This window comes from Primulina huaijiensis, unplaced genomic scaffold (assembly GCF_012295235.1).
Source record: "Primulina huaijiensis isolate GDHJ02 unplaced genomic scaffold, ASM1229523v2 scaffold41941, whole genome shotgun sequence".
Classification (NCBI taxonomy): Eukaryota; Viridiplantae; Streptophyta; class Magnoliopsida; order Lamiales; family Gesneriaceae; genus Primulina; species Primulina huaijiensis.
In genome coordinates, this window is record NW_027360030.1 from 1 (window position 1) to 15,437 (window position 15,437).

The 15,437-nt window shown below is 33.0% G+C and overlaps 2 protein-coding genes across 2 annotated transcripts; both read right to left on the reverse strand.

The window, feature by feature from the left end:
• Positions 1–36: 36 nt before the first annotated feature.
• On the reverse strand, positions 37–1,813 carry LOC140969493 (AP2-like ethylene-responsive transcription factor At1g16060; the record flags this gene model as incomplete). Its single annotated transcript, XM_073430857.1, has 8 exons — positions 1,656–1,813; positions 1,387–1,469; positions 1,209–1,217; positions 900–988; positions 720–793; positions 559–609; positions 268–344; positions 37–161 (listed from the first exon to the last, which is right to left on the reverse strand). Coding segments are annotated over exons 1-8 (666 nt in total), but the record flags the coding sequence as incomplete, so codon positions are not given.
• Positions 1,814–4,414: 2,601 nt separating this feature from the next.
• On the reverse strand, positions 4,415–15,437 carry LOC140969492 (uncharacterized). Its single transcript, XM_073430855.1, is given in 15 exon segments — positions 4,415–4,878; positions 5,244–5,283; positions 5,832–5,935; positions 6,142–6,337; positions 7,077–7,215; positions 7,537–7,605; positions 8,859–8,957; positions 9,064–9,235; positions 10,190–10,232; positions 10,668–10,734; positions 11,885–11,975; positions 12,041–12,148; positions 12,259–12,619; positions 13,493–14,201; positions 15,339–15,437. Coding segments are annotated over 14 exon segments (1,809 nt in total). The 5' UTR covers positions 13,631–14,201; positions 15,339–15,437; the 3' UTR covers positions 4,415–4,696.

Sequence of the window (15,437 nt, forward strand, 5' to 3'; positions counted from 1 at the left end):
CATGTTTGGTTCGATATTATCGTCGAGCTTGTTTACGATGTTGTTATTGTTGGGTTTTAACCATTTGATGTAACGACTTAGATCGAAATTCGTGACCGCGTTGAGTCCACGATATTCGATAGCTGCCATGTCATATGCAACTGCAGCTTCTTCTTGTGTAGCTGCACCGTATTATGTTCATAGTTTAGCAGAAGACAAAAAATGAAAATTGAGATGAGGTTCGAGTATATAGAGAATTGAAAAATAAAACATAGCATAAAAATTTACCATAAGTTCCGAGATAAAGATATTTATTGCCAAAAACTCTTCCAATTCTTGCTTCCCATCGTCCATTGTGATGATGTCTGCAAGAATATTGCAACAAGTTTATATTAAAATATTGAGTAAAATTAACATGTAATTATATATTCACCACATATAATTAATAATTTAACTCATATTTTAATTTAATTTAACCTCTCAATATTGTCTCATATCATGGCATAGTTAATGGATTTTACCCAAGATCAAACTACCCTTAATAGTAGATAATGAAATATTATAGTATACTTTTTGTACCTTGCAACTCCTCTATACTTGGATACTCCCCTAGAGAAACCACTGCTTTTCCTGTAATTTTTCAATAATAATAATAATAATAAAAGAATTAGTATTTCAAATGTAAATTTGATAATAAATATTAAAAGATTGAATTATTGTTCATTAAATTAAACTCTTACCTCCTTAATGATCCAATATATTCTTCCCTAGACTGTCCATCCATCTCTATTAGCTCTTTCTCATATGTGGTCAACTGTAATTCAAAATCATCCCATTATATTTATATATAATTACGATTCTTAAAAATCTCATTATAAATTATAATTTTATTTATAATTATTATGTAACAATTAAATTACCGGGAAATTGAGAATAGTGTCTTGACCCCAATACTTGAGTGCAGCCAAGTCATAAGCATGTGCAGCTGCGTCTTCATCATCATAGGCACCTTCACACATTAAAAGATACAACCAAATCTTTCACCGATGTCGTAAATTACGAAAGAACGAAATCGAATATTGTCTTAACGCAATGTGAAATTTTAATTATCATTTTGAATTTTACAAGATACATTTGATCGATGTAAATTATGTGATTCTATGACGGTAAACTAATTCGTCGAAAACATTTTAGTTTTTAAATAACATGTAAGAGTGATCGAGACTCACCAAGATAGACTGCATTTTCAATCAAATCGCCACCAAATTAGTACCAAGCCATGCATATATAGAGAACAAAAAGATATTATCAGTACCAATAATAAATTTAAATAAAAGAACCAAGAAACTATATAAAGTTGCATTTAATTTCAATGTGTTTTTCAAGAAAAAAAATTTGAAAACGAACCTTGTCTGCCTTTCTTGTTTTGTGCCTCGTTCCAGCAATTCTTATCCCACAAATGTGCTTCGTATCTCCCCGTCCATCGGTGCCTATAGCGTCGTCCAACCAAAACATATTATCAAGTTAATCGATGATCTAATATATTGCGTAAACCGAAAATTGTAGTAGTCCATATATTTCAAATTTTCAAGACTAAGTTAGATATCCGTCACATTAATGTATTGGTCATCGAAAGATCGATTTCCGAATAAAAACAATCGATCAAATCCTAAAACCTTGTCACCCCGCGATAGATGGAGCTCCGTTGAGGAGGGGAGTCTCTAGGGATCGTCTTCCGAGTACGTTTAGCCTTCATCCCGGGATTCGTTGCGTGGTTAGCATTAGTGTTCTTTGAAGGGTTGTCAAGAATGTTCTTCTGCGATAGCTTTCCCATAGGATTTTATGTATGTAATTAATGGTTAAGTTAGGAGAGGATTAGTTGAAGGATTAATATGACTAGGTCTTCGAATGTTAGGGTTTTTAAAGAGAAAAAAATGAGGTGAAAGAATGTGGGCTGTCAAATGGCAGGAAAATGACTGCCGGCGTGAATGATTTGGCCGTNAAGTATCAATCGTTCTTATAACTGTAACAATTGCTACAATCATCTCCTAAATCCTAATAGTTCTTGGAAATAAAACTTATAAAATTTGGTTAAAATACTAACTGTAGTGTCGGACTTTTACAGTTGAACTAAACTAACGACCCTAAAATTCTTCGGTATTCTGCCTAAGGGGCGCATCTTCAGACACGCACTTTTATTCGGAGATTATGGGACAAAGTGATAATTAGTTTGGTGGTGCATTTTTTTTATTAGATGACAACCTTTGATGCAAGATAACGTAAGTATTTATAATATCTGAAATAATACGTATAATTTCAACTGTAGTGAAATGCTGTATATATATATAAGGATGTGAACAATTAAAATATTATCTTTCACACTAAAAGATACCTAAGAAAACTATATGAAATGATTAAATTATATGTTTTCAGGAGTACTTTTATTTCTCATTTTTCAGATATTATATGTTCCGTAAATGATTTACTGCATAAAAAATTGGTAAAAAAATTATCAATCTCACATGAACCAGTCGCTAACTTACGTACGTCCGAAATAATTTTTTTATATTCGGTTCAAGATTGTGTGTAGTCTATTAATGAATACAAAAACTTTGTAATTTTGTGTCACTGTCATAACTATAAAATTCAAGCATTAAAAAAGCCAAAAAAAAAAAAACTAACAAACAAATTCTACAAAATATTTGCACGACGACTTCTGTAAAAGCGAATGAATGGCTGATCTCAATAAATACTGAAAAATAAATTCAATTTACTAAATTTCATAAGGCAAAAACATGTGTGAGACATATCTCTTATTTGAGTCATCCATGAAAAAGTATTACTTTTTATGCTAAGAGTATTACTTTTTATTGTGAATATCGATAGGATTGACCGGTCTCACAGATAAAAAACATGCAAAGAATTTCTAACAAATTAAAAATCAGTCCATCGCTCCACAGAATTAGTAACTATTTCTTTTTAATTGTAATTTCAAATACTAATTATAACACTTCATATTATATCAAAATTCAAATCCCTTGATGCAATTCCAGTATTTGCATTTAGAATAATACTATAGGTACAACCAAAATATCATACAACGATATGTACAACAATAATATCGTGATATTTTGCTATTATATCGTGAGATTTTGTTATTATTTCGTGAGATTTTGTATTGAATTTATCGTGAGATTTTGATAAATGAAATTTTTGTATTGAATTTTTTATGTTGTAAGAATGGTTGTATGAATTTGGTTGTACATATAGCATTACTCTTGCATTTAAATGCAACACTTTGTTAGAGAGAAGTATGACAAAATTAATAAAGTCTTGTAATTAAATTATCAGGTTTTGGCAGTGCTTAATTAGCTAGAAAGAGTTAAATGATGCAATCTGTGTATGAGTAAATATTATTGGTAGTATCAACGTTTGGTGGTTTTATTAGCTGCTCCGATTCAGATTTACTAATTTAATCAAAGATTTAGTCTTCTTCCTCCTAACTTCTTCCCCTGTCCCTATGCTCTTCTTCCTTTTTTTTTAAACTCAAAACACGTGAGGAGAATGTACGTGTGCATGTATTTTTGTTATACAAAGCGACTTAAAATATTCAACCGTATGTAAAAGTTGAGTCCGTTTTGTGTGAGACAATCTCACATATTTATATCTATGAGATGGGCAGTGGCAGAGCCACATGCACATATGCCCGAGCTTACCCAATTTTTTTTTGTACAATTTATATGTAAATTTTGTATAATTTTAGAATAATATGATATTAGCTCGGGTAGATCAATTTAAAATATTAAAAGATTCTAGTTTAAAATTATAGTCCAGGCATAACCATATTTCTGGCTCCGTCCATGGAGATGGGTTGACCCGGTCCATATTTACAAAGAAAATTGATTTGTTAGACCGTCTCTCATGATTTTCATGCATTTTGAGTAATTTGTATTTACTTTCTCTACACTTTATGTATATGGTACTCGCCTCTCTTGGCATATGATAATGATACACTTGATAAAGGAAGTAAATATCAAATGCATGAAGTATGAGGATGTAAACACAAATAAGCCTTATATATTATGAAATGGTGGTATAAATTTTAATTTTAACGAAGTAATTTTTTTAGCAAAACACCAATTAGACGATAATTTATTTTCTTTTCGAACGGAACAGTTTAAAACGACTGGTACATAAAAAATATATAATAAAACCAGAAACAGATGTGAATTGTTACCCAGTGCTGCAACAAATAATATATCTGGCGATTGCTACCCAATATACAGATACATTTCCATTGACCATAACATTTTCTACATGCTTGTTTATTGATTTAAAGTTTTGCAAGATTCAAAATTTCATCAACTAAATAATTATAAAAATATTTCAAAAATCTACAACCAACAATTTATCTGTAAGATTAGCCTAACATCAATATCAAATAAAGTCCATAATTTATCATCAAGTAAGCCCATTACATAGATACGTCTCTAATTAAGTTAGACCAAGTGCTGCTCACTCATTCCATTTCCCAGAGATGTAGCCATCTTCAAACTACTAAAGGCAAGTCGCAACATTTCGAAATGTTTCTTCAAGTCACTGCCCCTTGAATGGACTCGAAGATATGGCATAGGAATATAATCATGAAACGACCTACGAAAAGCAGAGGGGAATAACTAGACGCTCCCGTTAAGACAGAATACTTAATGTTGGTGTTTTAGTATTCCTCATCATCGAAGTCATCATCACCTTCATCACTATGATGTTCGTAAATCTGATATTCTTCTCCGTCGTATGGGTCAGCACCTTGCATTTCATCATCGCCTTCTGCAGCATTGAAGGGAAAACTACCAAAAAGCTCCTGGAGATAGTCCTTTGAGACATTTTCATGTTCAGTGTCTGTAGATCGTGTATAGGATATAGTTGATTTGATTTCAATATGTTACTTGATTGGACAATAATGGTCATCGATAAGTTCATATGCAGCAAATTTCAAACATATAGATTATTTTAAGAAATAATAAAAATAAAAGCAAATCAAAAGAAGTAATGGAAAGCGTGAAAGAGGATAGCCAATCCAACAAAAATGTCATCTGAAATTGGAGGCAACGATGAAGATAGAAAAATATATAACATGACATTTCACACAGCCTCCTCTAGACGTATCGATATCTTTTTTATTTATTATCATCAAGGTAATGAAGAAATTATTAAGAATAACGGAAACAGGGATTAAAAAAAACCAGAGCAAGTTGCAAGGATACATGAATGAGGTCGTAGCAAAAACTCCCTGTCCTCTTCAACCTGGAAAAGAAAATGCAAATGTTAGGTGGTGCATTAGTAGATTATTACTTCAAAAATTTATTCGGGGAAGGGCCAAATACGCGAAGAATGATTTAACAGACAAATACATAGGAAATGTTTGTTTTCGTTTTGGTTGTTCCGTTTTGGTTGTTCCGCGGAACTAAGAAGCAATTTTGAACTTGTTTTATGGTTACAAGATTATAATTATAGATACTAAACAATGTCAGAAATTGGTAGGTAGTGGTTTCACTTCATAACATAGTTTTTTGTTTGAAGGAACATATCAACATAACATATAGTTTTAACAATTTTAAAAATGTTAATTTCGATAACAATGAAATATAATAATAGAATATTTTTAAAAAGTGATCAAAATTCGAACTAAAAGTAGTTATATATCAGGACGTGAAAAAATAAGGGAAAATCTGAAAATATGTTTCAAGAGAAAATAATGAAAAATGGGCTTGTAATGTACACATTTATTTTGTGGAGTGGAAACTAAGGATGGGGAATGAAACCAACCAAAGTGGTAATCCCTAGATCAATACCTCAGCTGCATCAAAACCTTCCCCAAGATTGTCTTCTTCCATTTCATCTTCCTCGTATTCAACTTCATCAATGGGGAGTTCTTTATCTACACTCTGTACGATATCTGCAACATATAACCTTGCTAGATTTTACTCAAGATAAAAAAAAAGTATACCAGGTGATAACAATGGAGGCTAATTCAATTAGCTAATAGAAGAAAGTATCATGTTAGTGATATATAATAATATTGGAACCATATGAAAAGCTAAAAAAGAAAGGTACATTAATAAATCTGGAAATAAAGAATTCATAATGCAGATTGATTTAAACCTTCATTAGCCTGTTTTCCTTCATCGCCTTTCAAATCCTTCAAATTAATGTGCACTTTCTTTGATCTCTCAAAGCGTCTAGAAACAGACTTCAATATGGATTCTGCACCAACCTTGGGGTATACGGTCAAAAACCTCTGAGCTACTCGCAATCTCAAGCAATCAATTACATGAGATGAAAACCATCCCGTTTGCAGCTGGAAAAAATAGCAAATTTATGAATGCTGATCGAGCACACACATACTACAGACAGCAAATAAGGTCAAATAAAAAATCTTGACTTCTACAGTACGAAAGGGAAATAAAGAAAATATCTCACCTTTTACTTTTGAACTTTCTTTTTGCTAAAAAGGCAATAATAAAATCTCCTCGAATCCCAAAAAACAGAAGACATGAATGTAGAGTAGAAATAGTGTAAAAATAAACATTAAAGAAAAAAAAATTTATCATAAAAAAATGACGAAAATGTATGCAGGTAATAATGCAGATATTCAAAAACCAAATCAATTTATTCAGGTCAAAATTACTATTTTCTTGATTATGTTCTACTATTGATCTCCACAACCCCACCTACAATAACAAAATTCCATTTGGCATAACAAGTTTCTCCAAACCCAAAATTTGGCTGCTACACATTCTCAAATATTCTGAGCAAAATAAAATGTCTGGAAAGAGATTTGAAGATTGAAAAAACTGTCCAATTGAACAGTTTAACAGCACATTCAAGAACCGAGATAATCAATCAAAACAGACGATATATATTTTCAAGCTTTCAGAGATTAGACCATGAACTACTAGTGGTTCTGTTCAGTTTTACCAGGCCAACCTAACTGTCATATTATTTAATATTTACCAAAACAATTCAACATTTCTTCTCAAATATTCAATCAGGTTCCTTGAGAGAAAATTTGATAGGAAAATGAAAGTATATCATACGCTGCAGCTTTCTTGACTTGAAGGTTTTTTGATTTCTTGTTGAACATAATCATCCTTAAGTTCAAAGAGTTGTAATAAAACTTGGCATTTAGATGGGAAAACCTCAAATGCACAAATATCCTTCCAATTGTTCTTCAATCTGCTGCACATGACAGATAGAAAGATAATTAATCTGCTATAGAGAGAGATTTTAGTAGCACAATCATCATCTAAAGACATGATATTGTTAGCCAGTAACAGACAACTGTATTTCTTTGATAACTACTTGATTGTTGGACTCTAGGTAACCTGTTTAGTATAAAATGTGTTATGTGAATTAATCGTCAAATTTTATCAGTTTAAATAAATCTTGGTCATAATCAAGACTATATAATTGTACTGCAGTACAGTCTGGACTCCGAACCACAAGAAGAGATGAGCTAATTTTTCTTTTAGGTTCAGAATTTGTAAAATTCCTTACCCAGATGAGGCATTGGCATCACAATAGCTTCGTAACAATGGTGGCACTCGAAAATCAGTCTTTTGATATCTAATCAAGTAAACCACAATAAGTTAGCCTTACTAAATACAAGACTTAACCAATGAAGCTTATGGATTATATCAGAGCAAAATACAATTTAAGACATCACAACATCGAAAGAACTTGCTGAACGAGTGGTTAAGACAAATTTTCCAGGTGATTAAAATGTCAAAATAACTTATATTCTCTTTCAGAAAAATGCGCGAACATAAGTTCTCGTGATGGAACATGTAGAAGAGATAGAATATGTTTTCACACTACAGATTCCTACAAAAGAAAGTTTTGAAGAAGTTAATTGAGCCTACTAGCTAGTTATGGCATCTCAGAAACTATTTGTAATAATAATTTTGAAGAGAAACTCTGAACAAAAACCAAATTTCAGAAGCTATATAGTCTACATGCTTTAATTCACCCTCAGTGATGAAAAAAAGTCGAGCAAACCATTCAAGCAAAACAGATTATTCATATGTTTATAGTTGATCATTGGACACCACGGTCTCCTTCTCTTGCCAGACCACCTTTTCCAGCACTCCAAAAATACCAAATTCAAAATACTCAATTTAGGGAAGCCAAAAAAGTGAGGCAGCCCCTAAACAAGCTCCAATTCACCATTATCTATTGCACCATGAATCACAAGATTTATTGAAGTAATAAGTAAGATGTGTTCCTCTTGAGATTCATCTGTCTTCTTCAGTTTATGTTATCCATCCTTTTTTTGGCGCCAAAATTGGTGAGTGTAACTTTCCAGCAGAAACAGGGATTTGGAATAAGCAATAAAACTCGAGAGCATAAAACATTCGAACGGCAGTTTGAGCATCCAGATGCTCAAGTTTTTAATTTGCAGTTCAATAGACAATTAAAGAAATAGACTTAAAAAATATAAAACAAGTAATGGAGCTTCCAGATTTAGAGGGCACATTGAAATTTTAAGTATAAACAATAGATTTGCTGTCAAGTAACACGTTACTTCTTAAGTGCAAGGATTTTGCTAGCATCAATTTAAATTTGCTATTGTCTATCTCCTTACACAAATATTTTTTGCACAAAAATAATTTCTTGTTGTTTTCTCCTGAAACACTTCAATAAACGTACAGAATCTCCAGAGGAAATTGCATATCTTGATGCAGCTACAACCCAGACGATAAAAATTTCAAACAACTAGATCAAATAAGAAAATTAACATACATAATCTATACTCTAGAAAGTGAAAATTTGCATTATGCAACACCAAGATGCGAAAGTGTTTCTGGATGAAAACTAACATGCGAGATTCAGGATCTTTTCGGGGATCATAGCCTTTTTTGACCCAGAACCTTAGAAATGGCCCATATGAGAAGTAATATGCTGCTATGAACAGAAGCCTGGAAAATCAAAACTAAACTTTCATAAAAAAATTTGACCTTTAACATGAGTTTGTGTTAAACATTGCATTTTGTGGTAGCATATTATACAAGACAGAAATATAACCTTTTAAGCACATTGCCTCCGACATTCAGACCTCGATCAATTAAACGTTCTGCTAATGACTCTTTGACCCATATAGGACGCTCATCAAACAATTCACAAACAGCTGTCTGCCACTGCCATCGTTCTGAGTCCCTGGGTATGAATTTCTCCCAGTATACTTTCTTTGGGATATGTATGATTTGTCAAGTGCAAACAAACAACTCATCGGGTGGATAACATTCAAAATTTTAATCAATTATCACTTCAAGCGATACAAATAACTGCCTGTTACATCAATGGGAAGGAACCGATCGCTACTACTACATGTAATGCACTATCAAAAGGATCAATCCAGCCCGGAAGAAAATACAATCTCAAGGAATACAGAATAAAAAAATACTGCTAAACCCTCTCTTATTTTTTTCAGCTCCAAGAAACGTATTCTTATCCTATTGATATCTTCTCATCACTAAAATGAACGGAGAACTCCATTTAATTGTTCACTATCATAAAGAATTGATCAGCTGAAAACAGATCAATTTAGTTTCTTTTCAAGTATGATAGCAGCAATACTTGTGCTAAATTTAATTTTTTTGGCTTGCAATTGCATTATTTCCTTTGCTAAAGTCCATACTAAACAAAATCCCACAGACCACAAGGCACTTATCAGGCTCTAGGCCCAGAGAGGCTCAGCCTTTGAACACAGACCCAAGAGTAACCGATATCTTCTATCAAGCATGCCCAAACCTTAGTACATTTTAAATGCCCAGTGCCAGTTTTGAACACACCTATGCGTCAGAATAGTATGTCCGAAATGACATGCATAAAAATATTCATTCATTTTCGCAACGCCTCACTTTACTAAGGGGCTTAGCGCCATGTCTTCTGCCTAGGCTCTTCAATTGCCATGTGCCTCACTAGACATTGCACTTATAATGGCTATGTTCGAGTCATGTATTATAATATCAAAATGCACTGCAAGTGATTCTTTTTTTTTTAACAAAACGAAAATTGTACAACAATAGATCAGGTGACAAACGTGGTCATAAACAAAAAAGCGGATGAGATAGGAAATGGACAAAGCAAATAACAGGTAGTAGTTTAGGAAAAACAATTAACATAATAACGTATATATTTATTAGGATATCTTTAATGTTGAAGTCAATGGCAAGACATTGCTCAATCTCCATCTGCAATCAAATGAATGAAAACTTTACCAATCCAAATAAAGTAATGAGACAAATATTAGAAGCTATAGAAAACCATAAGTAATCGATTTTGTGGTTTTTGGTTTATCATTTACACCCGTAGTTCAAAAATATACCCAAAACAAGTAATGGAGAGCTGTAGGGATTATAACGGCAGAATGCATATGATATTGAATTGATAGTAAGGCACTAAACAGAAGGCTTAATTGCTTTTTTGCCAAAAGATCATCGGGTGGCCAATACGACAACGGTAGGTTTGGGTTCTGATATAATATTAAAATTGAGACTTGGACCTAAATTAACCCCAAAAGCTAGCTCAAGGGAGAGTATTGTCCAAATTCATATATATAATTATCAATAAATTAATCCAAACGATGTGGGACATTTAACAGTTTTTTTGTCAAAAGATCTACTCACCTCCCAGCGCTGCTGCATTACTACCTCTTGTTTCCTTTTCAAGCTCGGATCTGAGCAAGGTTTTAAACTGCAAGTGCAAAATAACTAATAATAAAATCCAATAAACCACCTTTTCATGCCTTCTGTAACATCACAAAACTATTGTTTTATGCCAAGGCTATGACTCCTATCAAAAGTTGAAAGCAGTCAGAGGGTGAGACTAAATAAAATGCATCATAAAATTTTATGAATAAAACGTGATTCCAAAAGGCTAATGTCTTGATTAGTTTCACACGATCTAAGGGACTGGCTTATACTGCCACAGATTACTAGATAAAACATAATGTTTTCCCAAAATTACTTGCAGGTGAAGGAGCTAAAAGCCATCCAAACATAAAATATGATAACATGTTTCTACATAATGAGTTCGAGTAGAACTATCAGTAAATGACGGGTGACATTAGAAGTCATCCAAATGACAGACTCATTATTTTTTCCAAAAATGAACATAAGTCACATGCTACTAAAGTAGGTGAGATGCAAAGCATTCTTCGAACTCTAATAAACATTTAGTCCAAATCCTTATGTAAAAACGCATTGTCAAATCCTCTACCTGTTGAGCGTCTCTCAACAAGCTATTCATATTAAGCTAATTTACATAATATCAGAGTATTTAACACCTTGGCAGTTCTTGAGAACAGCTAGTATCTGAGGACAATACTGGGCAAATGGGGCATCAAAAAATGTTATGAAAGTTTTATAATGCATTTCAATGAGAGAAATTCAAAAGTACAATAAATTGAGAAGATTAAAAGCATTCATGATTCTGATGCGAAAAAAAATTCCAGTTTAACACTGAGACGTATCTATGAACATCAGTTGTTATGGTAATAGATAATGTCAATAAACGAAGCAATGGACAACATGACTTTGCTAAGTGCAAACATTGTTTGGCATCAATCAGGCACATCAACTCTGTTAACACAATTACCAAAAAATATCTCTCTCCAAAAAGGAAGACTAGAAAAGGTGTCTTCCAAAAGAATTTAGAGAATATATATCACTATTTTTCCCCAAATTCACAACATGTAGCATTTGAAGTTAATACTCTATTTCTACTCAAATGAAATATTATGTAGTTGTTAATTTTTCCAGGGCAGAATGAATGACACATCAAAAAAGTTATAAATGACTGGAAAATCAGGTGAAATAAAATCATATACGCCAAAGCAACTCACACAACGTTTTCTGGCAGATCCTTTGTGGAAAAAAGTGGTGGAACCACCATCATCAAATCCTCATGATCGAAATCAAGTAAAACACCCTTTCCTACAAATTGCATTAAGAAAAAAATTAAAATACTAGCAAATCTAGTTCCCTGAAAGCTCAAAAACAAGAAAGAAGCCCTTACTGAAATTGTGGTTCTTCTTCATCCCAATTCATTTTTTTCTTTCGAGCATTATCAGCGTGAACAGCAAGAACATGCTGGTAATCCACCATACCTTCGGAGAACAGCAGGAAGATGAAATGCAATAACAGAGAAATGAATTTTTGCAGCAATTGCAAAACAAGAGGGTGATTGGAAACATAAGAAAAAACAGATCAGCCTAACCATTGAAGTGATATGCCTCAGACACTTGAGCAACAATATCGGCAAAAAGTGTTTCATGTGCTCCAGTCTGTGTCTGTACATCAACTTCAGAAGAATCTGGATGGGGTTCAGATTCAGGACGAACAATCTTTTGTGAAGTTTCAGATAATTTAGGAAAGGTATCATTCTGCTCAAGATTAACTGCTGATGCATGTTCAGGAACTCCACCAGGGTTGTTTTTATTTATCAAACTCTTAACTTTCTTTTTTGAAATTTTCAGTAAAAAATTATTGCAGGGCTGGAGTTCTCCAAAGGCTGGGTGTGAATATGGATCTTCCGGGCGAAAATGTAGCTCCAACCTGTTTAACTTCTTGGTACAGACCTGAAAACATAGAGATTTAATTTGCATGCAACATGCTGAAATATAGGCATTTCAACATGTAACTGAACTACGATAGCTTAATGAAAGACTGAATGATGATTAAACCAATCCAATCAGCTGTGTCCTGAAAGTAACTATAATCATAAACTTTTTCGCTTACGAGGCCGAATGTTTTACCAAATTCATTTTTGTAAAACCTTGCACTTTTATATTTAGTAGGTTATGAACGCAACCGCCATAAATTTACTTACAAAGAGAAATAATACAAAAGATGATTGATTCCAAATGATGGTCTTAACCTCTCCACGGTCCCATCTCTATGGCACAGACTAAGATATCCTTCTTGAGTCTTGACAACACCATTATTCAAAACTATCCCATTAATAGTTGTACATGGTTCTTCCTCTATCTAGGAGTCAAAGCTGTGACTCTAAACATACCGGCTATGCTACAAGACTAGAACGCAGTTTATCAACATTTATTCACCTCACGATTCAAAGACAATCACTACATGTCCGGAATCGCGATATATGTTCATCTATAAGAAAATTTAAGATAGGGGAGGCACTAGTACTCGATAGAACATGTGCACATAAAGGAAATCTAGCACATTACCATTCCAACACACACATACCGATTTAGCATTATCAATTTATCTTCCAAATACCAAGCACTATAAGATCACCAACCCAAATAAAATCAAATAAATACTCAAAAATATATAAAATTGCGACAAACATACAGCGTGCAATAAAATACAATCTAATACGGATCACATCTCTAAACACTCAATGATCACTTCAGCATTGAAATAGTCCAATAAGAAATATAAAAGGTAGTACAGTTGTCGCAAAAATTTAGTTATATGCACACCTTGAGAATGCCTTCAGTACCCCCCAAAGTCTCAACAGCGCGTTCGATGGAAGAAGGGTAACCCGGGTAGTGTACAGCAAACGCCTTGCTGCTGCTGGGTAAATTACCCGATATTGTGCCGTCCTCTATGATACCCATAGCTAAACAGATCAATGAAAAACCAATATAGGTGGTTAAATAAAGTAATCTGTAGTCATATTCGATAATCTCCACACACACACACACACACACACACAAAAGAGAAAGGAAAAATCTTCAGCTTTTGGTTTTCCAAATTTTCCACCAAACCAGGTAATCTCCTCTCACAGAACCATAACAACAAAAGTTCTCTTCTTCTTTTGTTGGCTAATAAATCTTGAGGCTTTAAAACAATGTCAAGATGGATTCTTTACCTGCTAGCTTGATCGCATGATTTACCAACCAAGATTTGCAACTAATAAACGGAATTTACGCCCTATGATTTTCTTTCTATTTATATTGCTTAGTGGGAACGACCAGTGGCGGAGCCAGGATTTGAAATCTACCCGGGCTAAATTTTTTTAACAAAAAACAAAATAATCTATAACAATTAAAATCATAACTATGATACATGTTCATTGTAGTCTCCAAACATTTCTCATTAACAAGATCTTCAATATTTTGGTTATTGAACTCGTAAGATTCAGAAACCGACAAAACATTGACGATGTAATATTATATCTCCATCATCCTGCAAAAAAAATTAATGAAGATCAAATAAAATGAATATCTCTAAAACCATTCATTTAATGTTACATGATTAAATTAAATATTTTTATACTAAAATATACAAAGATAATCTGTATAGACATAATCTTACTATTGAAGCTATGATCTACGATTCTTCGAAGTATAATATTCATCAATTATAGAATCTGAGTCTATATTTGAAGCAAACTCTCTCTCAATGTAGATAATCATAGAATCTGTCAGAAAACCATCTCCCATTTCACTACGAAGAACTGTTTTAACATGCTTCATAGCCGAAAATGCACGCTCCGTAGTTTCAGTGGAAACAGGCAAAGTTAAAACTAGACGGATCAACTTGTCAATCAAATTATAATGTTGCATCTTTTTTGTTTCAAATAACCCTCGGCACAATTCTGAGATAGTGGACATTTTCTGAAAATCTTCATGACAATACTCGATAAAAAAAGAATATATGATCTTAATAAATCTCTATAGTGATTTCAAAAATATATCTCATGCTTTCACAGAATAATCGAGCACTCAATGTTCCTAGAATAACTCTTAGCAAGCATCTCAACAACTTGATAATAATTTTATGTTTATGCACGCTTATGTTAAAATTTGAAATGACGATACAAACAAAAGTATAAACTTTAAAATAATTATTCAATAAGCCATAAATATTACTGTTTCTCTTCAAAAGAGATAAAATAAAATCATCTTAGGATACCAAGTGGAATAGAAGATGAAAAAAAAGTTTGGCCACAAAATGAAACGGCAGCACCAAGACAAAGTGTGACCTTCCAAGAGTGCAAATTCAATAAAAACCAATTATGATCATGGCAGCTGTCACATTTATAATTAATTAATTTCTTTTTTTAAAAGTGCAGGTAAGCAACACTTTCCTTCAAAACCAAGCCTATGGAGGTCAACAGGATGAAGACGGTGCCTATTATTGACACACAATCTACAGCTTGACACCCAATTCACCGGTCCACAAAACTCAATCATATTATTTATTACAAGGACGAAGATCGACTTATTACCAACTCTATAGCTTAAAGCACGACACTAACCACAAATAAAATAAAGCAACATCATTACCTAAATCGAAAATAAAATAAAGCAAGATCATTACCTAAATCGAGCAAGAATCGAAGTATCGAACGCAAGAACAAGAGCTCAAATCGAGGGCTTCTTCTTCGATTCGGCACAGCCGCACATCACAGGAAGAACT